General features: G+C 43.3%; 1 protein-coding gene across 12 annotated transcripts in view; it reads left to right on the forward strand.

Annotated features, from left to right (window-relative positions):
* Nucleotides 1-18,660, forward strand: part of FOXP1 (forkhead box P1) — a 442,295-nt gene that overhangs the window by 249,418 nt on the left and 174,217 nt on the right. For 11 of the 12 annotated variants that reach the window (XM_090021540.1, XM_090021542.1, XM_090021541.1 and 8 more), the window contains one exon: nucleotides 7,420-7,604. The exons of the other annotated variant lie outside the window; for it this stretch is intronic. In XM_090021540.1, the coding sequence (XP_089877666.1) occupies nucleotides 7,431-7,604 (174 nt within the window). In that variant the 5' untranslated portion in view covers nucleotides 7,420-7,430. The remainder of the gene's footprint in view (nucleotides 1-7,419; nucleotides 7,605-18,660) is intronic. 12 annotated transcript variants of the gene reach the window in all.

Consider the following 18,660-nt stretch of genomic DNA (forward strand, 5'->3'; position numbering starts at 1 on the left):
ATGAGGACTTATGAGCAGCTTTTGTGCTACCGAGTTAGGATGCAGAATGGGGGGGATGCAGTTAGCAGTGTTAGTCAGAAGTCAAGCAGAAGGCAAAGTAGATTTGTACTTTATGGACTAACTAAAGTTGATTATATATCTCGCACAAACTTTAGAGAGCTGAAGCTTCATCAGAAATGGAGGGGCTACATTAATGGTGGAAATATATACAGGAAAAATCTCCAAGGCACAAAGGGCAGTCCGACAATAGAGCCAGATTTGGCTTTTTCCATCAAAACCCAGAGGATCACGTCTGGGAGCATCTGGCAATCTACCTGTATTTCATGACTTGATAGTGAATATTACAGGGCAGGGTTTGGACGATCCTTTTAAATAAAAGTGCCCAGATTAGAGTCCCCTGAATGTTGAGATGAGAAATCCCAAATTAACCACAGCTGGCTACTCACGGGCATTCAACTTTGTCACTATTGACATCCATCCTCCATCATTTTAGCTTGTGAGTAGTAAAGATGCTACTTTTCCCTTGTTTCTCCCCAGGGCGTTTGAGGAGTGTTCAGCTGTTTTTCTTCTGTTGTACTTTAGCAGTTCTGCTGATTTTGGTTTTGGAAAATCTGGCATGTTAACCAAACAGTGCAGCGAGCTCTCTGGCTTTGGTTTGGGTTCGAATTCAAAAGGCAAAGACATCTTGCGGAGATGCGACCAGAATCCTGAGAAAATGACCCCTTGTCGTGAGATTTTGACCCAAACTGGTATAAAACTGTGAGAATTGTTTTTGTCTGATTTCTTTCATTTCTGGCTGAAATTCTAAAAGAACAATTTGTGAGGTTTTACTGATGTTGATACTGGAACAAAGTCTTGATTCCTCTAGGGACCTAAACTCACAAACATCCTGTACCCAGGATCTTTCTCCCTGATCTCAAAAGCTTGACGTTACTATGGAAGATGTTAAAATAGAGGGAGTAAGCGATACCTATTATAGGGGCAGCCTCTCTTATGCTTTAAAGGCATGTTCCCTTTGCAGCATAAGTGTGAGGATCGCATTGCCTTGCTGTACTCATCAGACAATGTTCTTCTGCCATTAAACATATTAATTTGGAACGTAAGATCTTGCATATCGTGGAACTTCATGCACAATACTGCATTGAATATAATTTATTCTTATGCATAAAACTGAGCACTGACATGATATAAATCACTGTCTACATAGAGCACTGGTTACCTGACTTAAGTTTCTTCCTTAAGCTTCTTCATTAACGTTTGATTAATTAGGGTCGCATTCAGATAGAAATCTACTTTTTGCGATGTTTGTCGTGAAGCCTCTTGCTCGGCTCCTGTGGAGGTTAAACCTGGTTCCCGAGGTAATCCCTTTTTGGTTTTCTTCCCTCAAAATTTGAAACGGAGGTTTCAGAAACAGCCTTCTTGGAAGAAGAAGTCCTCTTCCATCTGTGAGCGTATATAAATGATCATCTCATCCATCCCATTCAAGAGAACCTTCTTTAATAGCCTACAATAAGAGGTCTTGCTTCTTCCACGCCCATATGCAAAAAAGTCTTCCTCATCCCATCCTGAGTGAAAAGACACTTTGTTCATTTGGGCGTGCTCAGACAGGCCAACGATGTACGCTGCGGGACAGGTCTAGATTCTGAACGATTGAATTTACTGCTATTCTTCCTGTTGAGTCGCATTTCACCGTATCTAAGGATCAAATGGCTCTGTCGTCTTTCCTGCTGTAACCCTAATCTCGAGAGGAGTTTGGCAAGGCATGCACTGTTGTCTGGCAGTGGTTATGCTTAGAACTGGCTAATATGAATGGACAGTTTGGGACAAAAATATTGCAGAAAACTCAAGACCATTTAGGACTCAAATGAGTCCAAAGTCCGTTCAAGTCCATGCATTAATTGCCCCCATTGGAAAAGTTGCCATCTTTTGAGCAGTCATTTCTTTTTCAGGAGCGTTTTGCAACTGCAGCAGTGATTTTTCTTGACAGCTGTATTTGTTTGGGTCAGCGGTTTGTGATTGGGATGGATCTGCTCTTAATTTAGGCAAACTTTTTTTCCCCCCTGATGCCAGCCCTTGATACCTGGGGCAATGCAGTCTTTTAACAAAAGACTTGACATCACAAGAGTTACAGGTTTGTTTGTTTTTTAATGCACATGCTCCAAGACAACCTGACCCATATAACTCAAAAGAGCTGAGTTTAACTAGCTAACCAATTTCCATACATACAGCACACCCTAGAATATAATATGCATCTTTTTGAAAGGAAGAATGAATTAAAAAAGACTTTTACAGAGTTACAGGTTCATAGAGCAGGGACTGAGCCTGATCTTCAGCCATAATCTTCTTACCCTCCCTTTCCTGCTTAACAAAAGCTGAAACCCTAGCTGCTCCTGAAGTCTGATCTCCATGGGTGGAGCTATGATTTTAAAAAGAGCTGAAGAGTCTTCGGGTCTCTGAAATAGGAGGTCAGGGGCCAGGAGCATCCACCAGAATTGCCCTAAGAAAACTTTATCTCGATGAGTAAAACATCAAAACCATTAAAAAAGAGAGGCGATCATCTTCACCTCTGAAATGAAGAACAATGAGCAATTAAGTCAATCCACACTGTCAGTTATCTGAATATTAATGCCGCAGCTATTGCACTGTGGAGGAAGAAATTAAAGCAGGGTGCTTCTATCCTGGTCAGAAAATCAGCTTCTCCACTTAATTTGTGCATCCAAATTTTGGAGGGCTGCTTTTTGGTGGGGAGAAGTTGCGTATTGTACGTGAGAAATATGGTAGTCAATTCCAGCCAGTTTCTCACAGTTTCATAGTTAGTCGGGTCGGAAGAGACCTGAGCAGATCATCAAGTCTGACCCCTGCCATGGCAGGAAAGAGTACTGGGGTCAAACGACCCCAGCAAGGTATTCATCTAGCCTCCTCTTAAACACCCCCAGGGTGGGAGCCAGCACCGCTTTGCTTGGAAGTTGGTTCCAGATCCTAGCCGCCCTGACCGTGAAGTCACGCCTCCTGACGTCTAGTCTGAATCTACCCTCTGCCAGGTTGTCACCATTATTTCTAGTCACTGCTGGTAGTGCTCGGGGAAACAGGGACTCCCCCAATGCCTGCTGGTCCCCTCTGACTAGTTTGTAACAGGCCACTAGATCCCCCCTCAGCCTTCTCTTGTGGAGGCTGAACAGGTTCAGGTCCCGTAGCCTCTCCTTGTAGGGCTTGCCCTGCTGTCCCTTGACCATGCGGGTGGCCTCCTCTGGACCCTCTCCATGCTGTCCACATCCCTCCTGAAGTGCGGCGCCCAGAACTGGACGCGGTACTCCAGCTGTGGCCTGACCAGTGCCGCACAGAGGGGGAGGATCACCTCCCTGGACCTGCTCGAGATGCATCTGTGGATGCATGACAAGGTATGGTCGGCTTTCCTGACTGCGTCCCCACACTGCCGGCCCATGTTCATCTTGGCATCAATGATGACTCCAAGATCCTTTTCTGCCTCTACCCTGATGAGAAGGGAGGTCCCCAGCCCATAGGTATGGTGCTGGTTCTTCCTCCCCAGGTGCAGCACCTTGCACTTGTCGGTGTTGAATCCCATCCTGTTCTCATCCGCCCGCCCCTGTAACCTGTCTAGTCTCAGCTAGTCTGAATGGATATCAAGTCCCATTTGCTTCCAGTAAGGATTGGCACCAAGTCCAAATGAAGAAGGAAAGGGTTAGTGTGAAGTAGGCAGGTTAGGTGTTCCTCTTGAGTTCGTTCCTCTCTGGTGAAAGATGTACCTTTGTCACTGCACTAGGTAGGAATTGCGTACTCCTCCTTGAGCTAGTTTGTGAGTCCTCGGTGTTTTCCGTGGTCCAGGAGCTGCCAGAGGTCTGTTTGAGTTGCAGTGGAGATATGCCCTTAGGCGTGACACGTTTCATGTTTTGAAGTCAGAGGGTTATTTAAACCCCACTCTGCCTCCCTGGCTCACTTAGGCTTCATGTCCATGTAAAAAGCAAAAGACACAAAACTTAGTCCATGTCAGGACTGGATCTGTTTAAAAACACAGTGCATTCTCTGGCTGCATCAGGGCAGTCTTTTGATTAGTTTAGATCTTGGGAGTTTTATAAGGGAGCTGACTATAATGAGCCCTCTAGCCCTTTTGTCTCTTTGCATAATTTGAAAATTCCAGAAAACAGACAGAAGCAAGTTTCCAGAGCCCACCCGAAATGTATTTAAATGTAAGCAGAGCATTTGAATCTGCTCTACCACCTTCCATAAGCGTGGACAGCATTTAGCGTGAATAGATCCCTTAGTGATTGCAGCAAAGTCCTCCTAATGAGTGGTTTCCCCCACACTGATTGAGAATCAAAAAACTGGTGCCCGCATTGCAGCCTGCTTGTGACAAAGTCCTCATTAGTCCGTTGCTCCTCAGTTATGACATCTTGATTATCAGCTGCATGGATCATCACTATGAATTTACCAAATTGGGCGAGTGGTCTGGCATGTCTATGTTTGGCTGAGCAGTAATCAGGGTTAGAGGCTGCACATCACGAAGTGCTGACTGGTAGGCTACTCTTGAAATGTTGGTGAAAGCGAGGGGCTGTTTATTCTGAGCAGTTAAGCCAAGAATAGAGACCCTGGCAGGGAAGAATCTGTCTCTGGTAGGCATTGTACATTGGGTAGCTCAGGGCTTAAAATAACTCCTGCACAGATTTCCTGGGGCAGGTATTTTCCCGTAGTATTTTTCTGTTAGAAATGCATTGCTTTCTCACTCCTTCTCCAATTAATCTCTTCCCACCTGTGTTGGAAGGGGAAATTTTTCTTCCTGTTTTTGAGTTGGTAGAGCCGCTAAATTCAAACAGGCCCTCTTTTAAATGTGGGCCTTTCCTTTCCAGTGAAGGGCAATTAAAAACCAAAGCTCTGCTTTGCTGGACTGCTCCTGTCAACTTGGGGATTGCCCACCTGGAAAAGTTACAGGCGGTAAGCTACAGTAGGAATTTACAGTAGGAACTACTCTGCACTAACTCCCTGTGTGGATGGTTTTAGTGTGCACGAAAGGTAAGGCAGCTGGCTTCGCTTCCACAGCTACCTGTTGCAAATGCAGCGAGTTGCATTTGGAGGGCTGGCTCCTTTTCCACCTATCAGGCATCACTCAAGTCCCTGAAAAAACATGAATGGTGCCACCAGTACTTCTGTAACATACTGTCACCTTAGCCTTAGCGCTGCAACATAAACAGGAATGAGCCGGAGGGTGACCCTCTCACCTTTTGTAGTAGTCGTTTTCCAGGGACTTGAGCAGGGTGGAACAAGATTGCATTTAGGCACCTTGGAGTCTCTACGTGGGCTAAGTGCAGACAGTCAAAACGCCCCAGGCTCAATTGATTCAATCTTTGCAGGTTAGTCTAAGCTGCATGAACTGAACTGATAAGTAAGTGAACAGACATTCACTTTTATTCCAGAAGTGCAACCACAAGCCTTCAGCGACTCAGGCCTGAAGCCGGGGAGTGCTAGAGCACGCCTCTCTGCTGGGCTGTAGAGCAGACAGCCTGGGCCAAGGCTAGCCTGCCCACCCTGCGAGGTCAGGGGGACTTGTGGGGGAGGTGCAAAGCATCCTGGGATACTGGGGGACTGCGAGTTAACTTGAAGGACAGAAATTCAGTAAACTGATTTACCTTAAATCAGTTAAGTCTGATACTACCTCCACCCAGGTTTATCTTAAACCGGTTTTGGCCATTTTGAAAAGTGGGTTATGTGCACCGAACTTCTGTTGTGTTACAGATTTGAACCGGTTTCTGAGCGCTTATGTGCAACTTCTGTCCCTAGCCATAGAGGCTTCATGTAGGAGTAGGTAGTATACTGGTAATCCCACCCTCGCATACTAGGCATGCAAGCCCGTGTGGTCAGAGCTGGACAAGCTTTCTGTACTGACTCCTTTTGGAAACCTTTACTGCGAGTCGTGGAGCAAATGTCTCGCCTTCCCACCCCTGCTTGAGGCATGCCTAAACGATCCAGCTGATCGTGCCCCATGCTGGAGTGCTGCTCTCGAGCATTTGCCGTGGTGACAGTAGCTGCTGACAGTAGCAGATGTCACTGCGGACAAGTGATTTGGGTCGTTTGGATAAGAGGGTTGGGGAACCTGAAGGAAGGGAGGATGAATCGAGAGAGACAGAACATCACTGATGACATTTTAATTCTGTGGCGCTGGTGGTAGCTGATTGGAATACTTTCTAATACAGCTCATTAAATTACACAAAAAGAGAATTAACAGTAGTTTCACAAGTAAAATATGGCAACATCGTTGCTATTTTTGGAGTCTTATTAACACACATTCTTGCACACACAGTCACCAGTTTATTCACAGACACATTCAGGAATCCCCCAAATTTGATGAATGCGAGCATAAATACTCATTTGTTCAGTTGTCTTGGTCTTTATTTTCAAAGAACATAATTTGTTAGTTGGTTATTTTCCTGTTTTTTTAAAAAAAACACATTTATCATCCATTCAGAGAGGGGAAACAAAACCATATTCTTTAGGTGGCCAGTTGTCAACTATGAAAACGTGTTGCAAAAGATCAAAATGAATGGATAGTTAGTGAAGAGCTCACGGACTGCAACTATTTTCATGCGAATTACTCCACAGGTATCTCTGAGTCGTGAAAGCATGCGTACGTGGATCCTGGCTCCCGGGCACATTGGATGAATATTTCAGGAAGCCAAAATTAGTGCGATACGTGGCTCGTTGGAAATGATGCCGCTAATTGTGTCGGTAAAGCGGTATTGCCTAGGTGCTAGAGAGAGATTGCATAGAGCCGGTATAGTAAGTACCAGATATTGCGAGCAGCCGACCGAATCTTAGAAGAAGAGAACTTGTTTCAGTGACAATTGATGGCGCTCAGGACCTCACAGGTTCAGCCTAAATGACCCCCATATACCGGACAATAATAAAAGTTACTAATTTGACAGGATCACAGTATACGAATGAAAACCGAAACGCTGACTGCGTCCCTTCACCTTTTGCTCCCACTTGCTGTATATCAGGTTTTTGATGCTGTCCATAATCCAGTGCATAGAATGACTCATGGGTTTTACAGCAAAGCATCCAGATGTAACGAGAGAAATTTAATTATGGATTCTGTGTATTCGTTTGAAAACATTTTTTTTTCCCCCCCTCTAAGGGAAAAATGTTGAGCAAATAGCACTATATTTAGAAACAGACCTTAACTGACTAAAATTTTAGCCGTACCAACAGATAAACAAACATAAACTGGTAGCACGAACCATTAATGAAAGATGAATCGTTTGAAGGGAAATGACAGATGTTTACAGGTTTGGCAGGATTTAAAGCAGGGCATGTCTCCTTATATACGGCAACTGTTTTAACAGCTGCTTTTTTTTTTTTTTTTTTTTCCCCTGCCCCCCCCCCCTTTTGCCCTCCCCTAAATTATTTCAGGTTTTTGAGTCATGATGCAAGAATCTGGGACTGAGACAAAAAGTAACGGTTCAAGCATTCAGAATGGAGCAAGCAGTGGCAACCATTTAATAGAGTGCAGCTTACGGGAAGTGAGATCAAACGGCGAGACACCTTCAGTTGAGATTGGGGCGGCCGATTTAGCACATCTTCAGCAACAGCAGCAGGTACTGTAAGCTCTATTGCACCTTCCCCACTGAAAGAAAAATAAAGCATTTAACCCTTAAAACCCTTGTTATTTGCCAGTCAGATAGCTGCTTGGGAGGACCTGTGCATGGCATTTTGTACCCTGCAGCCTTTAGCCAAATTCAGCCCGAATGCAAGGGGAAATGTATACTTCGTCCTGGCGCTCTTTTTCATGCATTCACTGGAAAGATCCAAGGATCGTAGCCTGCTCCTATTGTCTGAATGTGTTGAGCCTGGTGGCTCTGATTGGGCGAACCACTATATACAAATAAGTACTTTCCAGAATATGTCACTGGTTGGAAAATTCACTAATGCTGGGTTTTGTTTTTGCAACAAATTTTAATATAACCTAGCAACCTCTCTCAACAGAATGTTTTCTATTAGCAAAAAAAAAAAAAAAGTTTGTTGAGGTATCTACAGCTGCAAGGCTGAAAAAAAAATAGTTATCATATATCGGTGCTATTTTTACTGTAGGAGAATCGGGGACAGAACTGTGGATTTTTGCAGCCCTTAGTATTACATTTTTTAGATAGAAGCAACTCTATTTATTAGCACTGTGTGTGTTGTCCCCCCCCCCCCCCCCCGATAACATTTGGAAAGTCAGAGGAGATTGTAGAACAAACTATTGCCATGTACTGCTGCCGGGGGCTGGAACAAAAGATGCACCAGAGCAATCACGGATGTGTTTATGCCCAGCCCTCACTTTCTGTAGTGCAGCATACGTTCTTGAAACCTCTCAAGTAAGCTACCGGCAGCTGTGCAACACTCTTAAGTGCCCCGCGATCTGTTCAGCAGGTTTTTTTGCTGTGAAGAAAAACCTGCCGTTGAAAAGCTAGCAAACGGAAGGATTGAAAAAGAGCAAGCGGCCAATTTTGCCAGATGCGGGACGGAAGGCTTCCATAACTAAACAACCCTGAGAAATGTATGAAACTAAATGCAATAGACTTTGGTTGTTTCAATCGTTTTCCTCCTACAGGTTTTTACTTGAAGTGAGAATACCATCAGTGAGAAAATCACAGCCATGCTGAATTCATTACTGCAGTAGTCACACAAAACCACGGATAAAATTTCAATAACTGCAGGCCACAGTTGAGTAAACAGTTGCACTGAAACTTAATTCCTGTTGACTTTTCCCTCATTCTTCGCCAGGGGCACATTCTGATTCGTAGTGCAAAGACAACAGGGGTTACAGCTTTGATTAATGTAGGACAGTAGAAGAAAATTAGAACAGTAAAATATGTTCAACACAAAGGTCTTCTCTTTAAAAGGCTTCATATCAAAATGAGTTAATTACGCTGTGTTTTCATACGAGCAGGCTGGAATTTTCCAGTCCCGTTCCCTCCCTGCCCTGTGCATGTACTGGCCTATGCACACAAAAGAGCCCCGTCAAAATATGGCATTTTGTCAACCATAAATATAGAACTTGGGAGTTTATTCTGCCTCGCCAGATATTAACCTGCCTGAGGCTGCCATCTTTTGCCGACGTCAGCACGTCCCCAGCATCATTCGGAGGGTCACTGTGGAGTGAGGTAACACCTTAATCTTGTGTGTAATGTGTTGTGTCATTCAACAGCTACCCGCCTGGGCAGTTAAGGAGAGCCGGTCATGCATTGCAAAGACAGGCCCGCGTGGTCTTCCAGACCCATCCCCGTAAGGTGCCGACAACGGCTGGGTAGGCTCCTTCCATTTTGCTCTCACCGCTGCAACCGAGACGCTGAAACCGAGCGGAGAAAGTCACCTTTTCGGGCAGCTTCACTGAATTCAGCAGATTGTAATTTGTGCCCGGTCTTATCCGTTGCCCGTGTCTCCTTTGTCAGCAGAGTAATTGCTTTGAATTAACATGTTTTCTTCCAGGGTTGTAAGCGCCTGGAGGTTTGTGCTCCTTGTTTGAAATGTGCCATTAATTTGTTTGGATGAGTAACTTTTCTACGGAGTTTTCTTTTCTAAAAAGGAAGTTGCTCACAAAGTTGACAATACTTTCCTGGGAAAAGCAGCACAACATCCAAGGGACAATCAGAACTGACATCAGTCTTTGTGTTTTGGAAATATTTTTCAATGCCGAAAGAAAAATGTTTTTTTCAGACAGCTAATGCAAGCATTTACAGATACGCATACAACATAGAACATAATGTTTAGATGTTTCTCCATATACAACATATGCTCTCAGGTCACTTAACAGAATGCATACTAGAAAACACTTTTTCAATACAAATGAATGGCTGTTGAAATAAAACAGCTAATTCTTACGAGCATATCGGTCTTAGCTTTTCCTTGCATTACCTGGCACTTGTATCATTTGGGAAAAAGGAATCAGCAGCGGGTCGTTTGAGCTTTGCTGCTCGATGGGTAAGCTGGTTAGTGCCCATGTTCCCGCGATGCATAATGGTAGAGCAGAGAACGATGCTGTCATATAACGTTGTGGATAAATAATCTGAGTTTGGAATTTAGAATTTGAAGACCGATTTTTGCAAAAATTGTTCCATAATTACACAACGCAAACACGTCCTTTGGTTTTTTTTGAGGTGAGCGAGGTGATAGGAGGGAGGCTGTGATGTTCCAGGAATTACGCGAGAAGCGAGGATTTTTGTGGGTGATATCTTTTATCAGACCAACCTCTCGGTTGGGATAAGAGACCCAAGAAAGATTGCCTTGCATTCAAAAGCTCGTCTAACTATCCCAACCGCGCAGTTAATCCAATAGAAGAGATCACCCACAAAAATCCTTACTCTCACATAAACAGCAAATGTAAATTATTGTGAAATCTTTGCATCCTTGTTGCCACACGCTCGAGTGTTGCTTCTCCATGTGTTAACAGAAAGGTAAAAATATGAATGGGCAGAATATAAAGCTGCATTCCAGCATATCACAGCAAGGCCTGAAATGTAGCATTGCTGGTGGTCGAAATGCAAGCATCTCTGCATCACAGAGGACTTCACTTTGATACCCTGACTTCAAGCACGGCCTCCCGAGTATTAAAAAAAAAAGAAAAAAAAAAGTCCCTATCTTTTGTCTAATTCCAAGTCCTTTTGAACTTTTAGGAGGTATGGCTTTAATAGTAAATTGTTGACAGAGTAGCTGCAGAGATTGCAAAGAGTTTATTTTGCAAAACTGGCAGGCTCCTATCAATGTTCTCTTAAGGAAAAAAACACACATTGCTGTTTTGCAATTGCTTGCATTTATTGACAACCAGTGCTGAACAGGCAGAATTGGAATGTTTGTATAATGTAAACCTATAGCTTGCCTGATGGAGTGTAGTGTACTTTTAGGTAGTGAATAGATTACTTGATAAAAAGGGTTACAAGGTGACTGCTTTTATGACAAAGTAGAATAGCAATAAAAATGCAAGTGGTACATAGCGAAACAGGAAAGAAGTTAACATAGAGCCCTGTACTTTCTGCAAGAAAGTTTCTTTTCATCACTTTGCCTTTGAACTGAACTAGCCCGGAATGATGAAGCGTCACTTTTAGCTATCTGAAGAGCTTAATTAAATTACTTGTTGGACTTGTGTCCACAAAAATAAGGCAAGGAGGCCTTCCTCCCCGCCCTTCGAGCAGAATTTGATACTGATCTGTCGTATTTTCTGTGTATCCCGTTTCCTACGTTTACATCTTTACTCCACCCAAACACAAACGCCGGATATATTGGCATATAAAACCCTATCCGTAGGCATGAGTGACCAAGCATCATGTACCTCATATATGAGACACGTTAGGCCAAATTTCAGATGTCTTTTGTGTGCAATCAGTAGTGTTTTGCTACGTGAGTGTGTCACTGATTTCTGGGAAGCCATCTGTGTTATCAGTGTGAGAAAATCACATCTTGGCCCTTGGTAGTAGATTCAATCAATGGGTGCTGAGAGGTAAAGATTGAAGAAGGCTAAAGGTACCTGGTTTCACCAAAATTCTCCATGGCAAACAAAGGAGGAAAATATGAGATAAATAGGTTATTCACTGTATTATTCAGAGATTGCTTCACTTGGCTAAATTGAGGGTTTCAAAAGGTTTATTGGAGCATAAATCATTCAATACATATCACAATACAAATGAGAATAATGCCGTCAAATATTTGTAACCACACTCACTTGCTATTAGTTTCATCTTTAAAAAAACCAAAAAAACCCCAAACCAACCCCCCCCCCCCCAATGGAAGTAGATTATAAACTGCATCAGAAATTTTATGGTCCCATTGATCACGAAGAGGACTTATCTCTAGAGAACAAAACTGCTAAACCAGATCTAAGATAATGCCTTTGTTTCATATTGACACAACTGGGTTAGTCTAAATTTGTTTGTTAGACTTTAAGGGAATGTGCATGTTGAGTCATTTTTGTTGGGAAGATACAGATACAAGGCGTAATTATTAAACTGCTGTATTCACTGAAAGAGCCATTTAAAAGTATAGATTAAATGACTTGCAAGTCATTGGAATTGTGTCTGCTTTTGCATTTTAATACACTGGTAATTCACCATTACAATAACCTCATGAAAAGATCAATCTAGTTGTAGAGTCTTTTACTTTTCAGCATTGGGAATTAAAAAAGACAGACCTTCCATACATTGTAACTTAGCGTTTTTATCACCCAGGCCTTTTCCCCAAGTTCTCCGAGCTCCCAACGTTGAGTGAAAGGTGACACGATGTCTTTTTAGTCATTCAAATCTAATAACTTTTAATCTGAAGGTTAAGTAGTGAGATATAAACTAAGGAATGATAATATCAATTTTATGTTCACTGAAGGGCACAATATACCTCTTTCTAGTAGAGGGAAAATTGTGCGTAAAATGTCTTTTGCTTTTCAGTGGAAAAGCTGCGGCTCTGAGAGCTTAGGAATGAAGCAGTGCTGGCAAAATTAAATAAGTTTTAACACGGGATGGCTACCTTGCCTGGATTTGTGAATCAATGATTTCTTCTTAATAATGCAATTTTTAGCTTGCTTGTCAGTGAACCGTGCTGACGGGCAGCATTCGGCATCTTCTCTGCTACCATGGTCCTTGTTATAGCTACTTATTGACCTCAACAGGCCTTAAATTGCCTCCCGCTGGGGACAGACAAGGAGAAACTGCCACTTGGTTGTACTTGCTGCTACTTCTTTGGCTTTTGTTTTGCTGTGTGCCTAGAAATGGCGCTAGCTAGTCGGTGGGTCTCAGGTTTGAACGGGGCGTCCATACGTGCACCGGGCGTTCCCTGGGTGTATGTTCACACAAGCGCCGGATCCGAGCGCAAGACGTCTAACCATCTGATCTAAGCGCATGTCTCGGTTTCGAAGTCGTCTTTACAAATCTGTTCGTGCGTGGTTTACCGTGGCCATTTTTTGCTTATAAATGAAAACAAAATGAAGCAAAGTCCAGTAACAGGAACTCCTCAAGGAACCACGACTTTTGAAATTCATTTGGTAGCTTGTTTTTTTAACCTTGCATCTTATGTGAAAAGTTGCCACTGCTTTTATAGATACGCACTCTCCTCTTGTATGACTTCCGTGTCATATTTGCTTGTGCTTACTCATCAAAGCAAAAAAAAAAAAAGAAGTTATACATTCACCAGTTAGGTATGTTCAGGCAAACTGAACAAAGGGATGTTTTCAAGTGGTTATCTAGCATGTCTGCACTGATAGGGAAATTCAGCAGATGTAGGATATAAATTAAAAGTCTGTTTCAGATGACTGATGTTATTAAAAACCATTATAGGATACTTCTCTTCCAATGATCTTTATACTTTCAGGTTGTATAACAAGCAGTGCTGCCAAACCTTTGGCTGGTCACGTAGCAAATCTGAAATGGCATTGTGCCTGGTAAGGTATAATGTAGTTTTTAAAATTCACATTGAACTCCTCTTATATTGTGGCCATCACGTACTGCAAAGCATATCACTGCATGCCTAAATTCGTGTGTGCATGCAGTCCCATTAAGGTGACTGGGGCTGGTCATGTGTGCAAAATTAGTGATGTACTGAAGTATCCTGCTAAATTGGGGCTTAAGTGATTTCAGAGCAGCAAGACTCCTCGTGGAAAGTTGAGATTTCAAAATGAACTTAACTTTTGCTTGGAAACGCTGTGTTTTTACTTTTGAATGACTTTTGACTGTGCTGCTCTGGTTTGAAAAAGTGATCCCTCAGAGCAGCCTTTACTTCTTTATCCCTCTTATGAACAGAGGATTTTGCCACTACTGGAAACCATTTTACACCAGTGGTAGCTGTTGATTTCTTTGGAGCTGTGTGAGACTTACACATGCAGATGAGACCAGAATCAAGTGCTCTCACTTGCCCTCTTTTTTGGGTATGTTATATTCTGTCTCTTTTAGAGTTTCATTGCTTCACAGCAAACCAGAAGTAAGTCAACATTAGCTAAGCCACCTGCTTCCATAAAAATACAATCAATTGTAAATTGGGAAGCGCTTGCACATTTTATGGGGTTTTTAAATGCAGAGCATCCCTGGAAAACTGAATAATAAATGTTAGTTAAATTTTGAGAGGGTTTTGTATAAAAAAAAAAAAAAAATCAGCAAATAATGAAATTCAGTAATTTCAGGATTTATGATGGCACGTGTAATCAGAGCGTAGCTAGCTATACCAGCTCCTTTCTGGATTTTGTTAGCCCCAATGACTACATCTTAAAACATAAAATGTATTTGTAACCTATTTTAAATAGTGCAAATATTTCATTTTTTTTCCATAAAAGCTATATATTGTATCTATAAAGTCAGTGTCAAGTCTCGGATATTTCTGAAGCCTGGGGCAAGTGCCAGCTTTATTACAAAGTTGGGCTTTTCAATTTACTCTTAATCATATTTCTTGCTTTTCTCTCCAAGGTGGGTTTTTTTTTTTTCGGTGGGAAGGGCTTAGTGAAAAATAATGATCCATAAAGTAGAGGACCGCTAGTGCTGGATGGAGTTAGGCTGTTTCAGCTGTGTAGCAAGGTGTACCAGTGTTGTGTTAGCAGAGCACAGAGTCTCTTCTCCCAACCATAAAGATTCATTACACCGACATCATTTGCAGGTATACGGATGGGTCGTTTTTGCTGTAGAGAAGCCTTCTGAAGTGAGCGCTCATGTCTCTACACTTGTGTAGCCATATTAGACCAAGCCTCTCGTTAAACCTGCAAGGCTTTCAGACCAATCTGCGTGCACTTTTTGAGCCCGCTTACCTTCCTAAGCAAGCAAGCGATTGCTCTAATGCACGTTGTTCTTTTGACCGATGCTCAGCATCATAATTGAGGGATGCCACACAAATGGTTTACATTTGGAGATGCAGAGTAAGGTCACAGTTTGCCTCGGGAATCTGAAGTAACCAGGATTTTATTTCAGATCAAATCTTGCAGGGTGGGGGGGGTCAGTACATGAAAAACGCCATTATTACCGCATGAAATGTTTGTCTACATGCCTGCCTCTTTTAATTCAATAAGACTTGTTAGAGTTCAGGCGGGCTTTCAGGGTCTCCTAAATTGTACCTGGAAATTAAGTGTGGGCAGGGGGTGGGAGTGCGGAGAACGTCTCTTCTTTCGGGGCGTGCACTCAAATCGGGATGACTGAGTTAAAAAGAGCAGTTGAAATGCTTGAATTCAGTTTTCCTTAGAATTTGTTTGCGTTATATTCCCCGTAGTGGAGCGGCGTTGCTAACTCGTGCCAGTCCAAATGCAAGAAGGCTGGCTCCTCCCCGCCAGATACCCAAGGTGCTGTGGTAGTATTTCCCTGTTCGTATTTGCTTTCTTGGAAGCAGGCTGTTTGTTGAAATTCTTATAAAATTTCAGATCCTTGGCTGCTCGCGACAGCTGCGTGGGCAGAGGGTCACCCTGGCACCTTTTGCTTGCGTCTTACGTTATCCCTCATCAGCAAGAAAGCCAGAACTTTTGGTTTCCAATTGCTTGCTCACTGAGATAGGGAACTTGGGGGCATTTTTGTTTCCAAACTCAGCCTTAATACCATGTTTTTCACTTCTGCATACACGCAGTGATTCACTTGCAAAAAACATGCCACCGAACCGAAAACTTAGAACGGGGCGTATTGCAGAGCGTCGGTGGCTGGCATTTACCCAGCGAGAGACCCAAAATAAATCAGAGTCCCAATTCCCTCGCGTATGCAGGGCTAGCACACTTAAAATAAACACCGAAGGAGGCACGAGCAACACAAAGGCTTTTTGTTGTTCTTCCGCAGGGGATTGCAGACTCCTCCGATGGCCCCTTTCCCCAGGAAAATCGCTCCCTCCGCTGCGGAGGGATGACTGTTGTGTATCTTCAGCTTTGCAGTATACCGCATTATGTACCCACTTGTGTAACATGTTAATGACTACCTGCCAGTGCATCCTCCTGCATTAAACGGAGGGGTGGAAGTGTGCGTGAGGAAGGGGATGGAGGCACGCGTACTCTGGATTTCACTTGGAAGCTCAGTTTGCGAGGAAAGAGGGATCGGTGTTTGCGAGGAAAGAGGAATCGGTGTACAGCCTAGAGACGAGAGGCTGCCCGTGGCCATTCTTCAATAGGAGTCGGGCCGTTGGTTTTGTAGGCCCAGGAAGGTGAGGCAGGACTTTTGGCTGTCAGGACGCTTACCAGGAAGTGGATCAGGTACTGATAATATCTCTACAGAAATTTGTATTGCATCTAAAGAATGTCATTAAAAGAAAGTGATCTATGTTTGCCAAAGCCCGACCTCAAATGCTAGGAAGTACGAGAACGACGGCTCTCTGGAGAAGTTGCTATTAATGGCCGAGAGCAGGGTGTTAAAATGGGAAGTGTTTAGGCAACTTGAAAAGCAGGTATGGTTACCCGCCCTGCCTGCGATTTAAATTCTGTGGATGTAGCAAAATCAGAGCCAGCTCTAGGGATGTCCGGGTAGCAGCACGTGTAATTCGTTGGCTCACTGGTCCTTTTGCCTCATGCCCAATGAGAACGTGGCTGGAGTTAGCCAAGAGGTCATAAAAGTAGATGCTGTGATTTTTATCTTTCAGTTACTTGAGATTTTAGCTTTGGCCCGAGTCCAGGCTTTATATCGGTGAGTGCAGAGGCTGTGATTCTGCCAAGCAAAGGTTGGATATACAGAGCCTGCGCAGTCGGCGCACACTAACCTGGTCGATGCTTAGCCACAGGAAGCTGAGCAGGAGTGCCCAGAGCTATGTCTGCTGGGGAAATCTGTGATGCGAGTCCTTATACTCCTTTCTGCTCTGGGCAAGTGATGTAGGGTAAAGGGTGGCATCGTCTGCTCCAGCTGCCCAACTTCAGGCATGAGTCCTGCAAAGAGGATTTACCCAGATACCAGCAGGTTTCACAGATTTCATAGACATTGGGGCTGGAAGGGACCCTGGAAGATCTTCAGGTCCAGCCATATGGTTCCCTTTTTGCATAATCAAAGCCATAGTTGTAGTGGCTCGTATAAGGGCTTAGAGATCCTGTTGCTGAAGATCTCTAAACAGAAGCCAGGAATCCAGTCTCCCATCCACATCACTAGCTTTCATCCCTCCTGAATAGCCCTGCTGCTTTCTTATGTAAATTTACCTTTAGCCTTTTAGTGAGTGCACAAAAACGGCAGGCTAACAACAAAGCCAGAGTTGCTCTCTTTGCCCATCCCCATCTCCTTGACATTCGCCTGCCCATCCCTTCAGCAGGGGTTAGCTTAGGGACCCTTATTTTTGCCCAAACGATCAAATGCATTTTTGGATTACATGTGAGCTTTTGTGCCGCCCTACCTCTGCTTCGTCCCTTTTTTGATTCGCGCCCACGATCCGAAACATACCCAGTCGATAACAGGAAGATTACTGCATGCAGGGCAAAATGCCCAACGTATTCCTGTTCCGATAGCTTTCAGCTTGCATTACAGATCCAAAAGGAAAGAAATCCCTCTAAGTCAACAAACAACAAAAAAGTAAACTTATCTTTTATAGTGTTCTCGAAACAAATGTAAGGTTATAACACTGAAGCGGGTTTTATTAAATCTAGGCATGAATCCACATTGGAGAAATAATCTACAGCTTCCTTTCAGTTTCTTGTCTTTTTAATTAGTGCTGGCAATGGGATTGTTAGCTTTTAAGATATGGTAAATATGAGCCTATTAATATTATTGAACATAATACTCAACAAGGTACAAGAAATGCTGGCTGCTGTAGATGTTTTATAGACAAGTTAAGAGCAGGCCATTTTCTGTTTGACAAGTTTTCCTTTATTGCCGTCGTGTTTAGGTACACAGAACATGAAGCCTTGCACTGTAAACTTTCTCCAGGTGTCTACAACAGCTGTCATTGACTGGCAGGCCCAGGGACTGCCTTGGATGTTTTTTCAGTATTATGTGGCATGTTTGAACCCCTTTTTCACAACAGGAAAGTATTTGGAGTTTAAAGTATTTTCTGACTCCTTATTTTTCGTGAAAAATGATTCGCTAAATTCCACTGATTAGCGCGGAGCCTGTTTGAAGTGTTTTTGCACTGGGTTTCCTTCTTTTAACTTGTGTAGAGATCAGATTAAATGGGCTTAGCAGCGATTAGCTCTATTTACATTATTTTCTTTGCTCAGAAGGTAGGGGGCTCCTCTTTTTTTTGCATGTGTTCTTCTTTTTTTTTTTTTTAGTGTCCCTGCTTGATCACCTGTCTCCTCATTCATTACAAGGGCAATTGCAAGGCATAATAAATTAAAGATACGGCCCATGAAGGCTGTCACAGGAAGTAGGGTACATCCGCTACAGGCAAAAAAATACATACTTTTCTGTAGATTTTCCTGTTTATAGCCTTATCTGGGGGAAGACTTTGACAGCTTTGGCTTTGAGTATGGTGATTGCAGTAGACCATTGCTAGTGAACATGATAGCCTCACCAAGTGCGGTGACCACAGGAAGTCAGTCTCCAAGCCCAAATCCAGGGTTGCTGTAGACTGTCTCTCCTATCCTCATCATTTCTCATCCTTTAATTAGGGTAGACCAGATTTTTTTCATAAAGCTTGGGAGGAGGGGGGAGAGGGACGGGAACTGAAGAGCAATTGTATTTCAGGATAACGTCGTAGCTGGCATCACGCGGTTCTTCCTCTTGCCTGTTAGGGAAGGTCACAATACCACACTTGTCTGTATCCATC

This window comes from Crocodylus siamensis, chromosome 11 (assembly GCF_052110815.1).
Source record: "Crocodylus siamensis isolate JL-2025a chromosome 11, ASM5211081v1, whole genome shotgun sequence".
Classification (NCBI taxonomy): domain Eukaryota; kingdom Metazoa; phylum Chordata; order Crocodylia; family Crocodylidae; genus Crocodylus; species Crocodylus siamensis.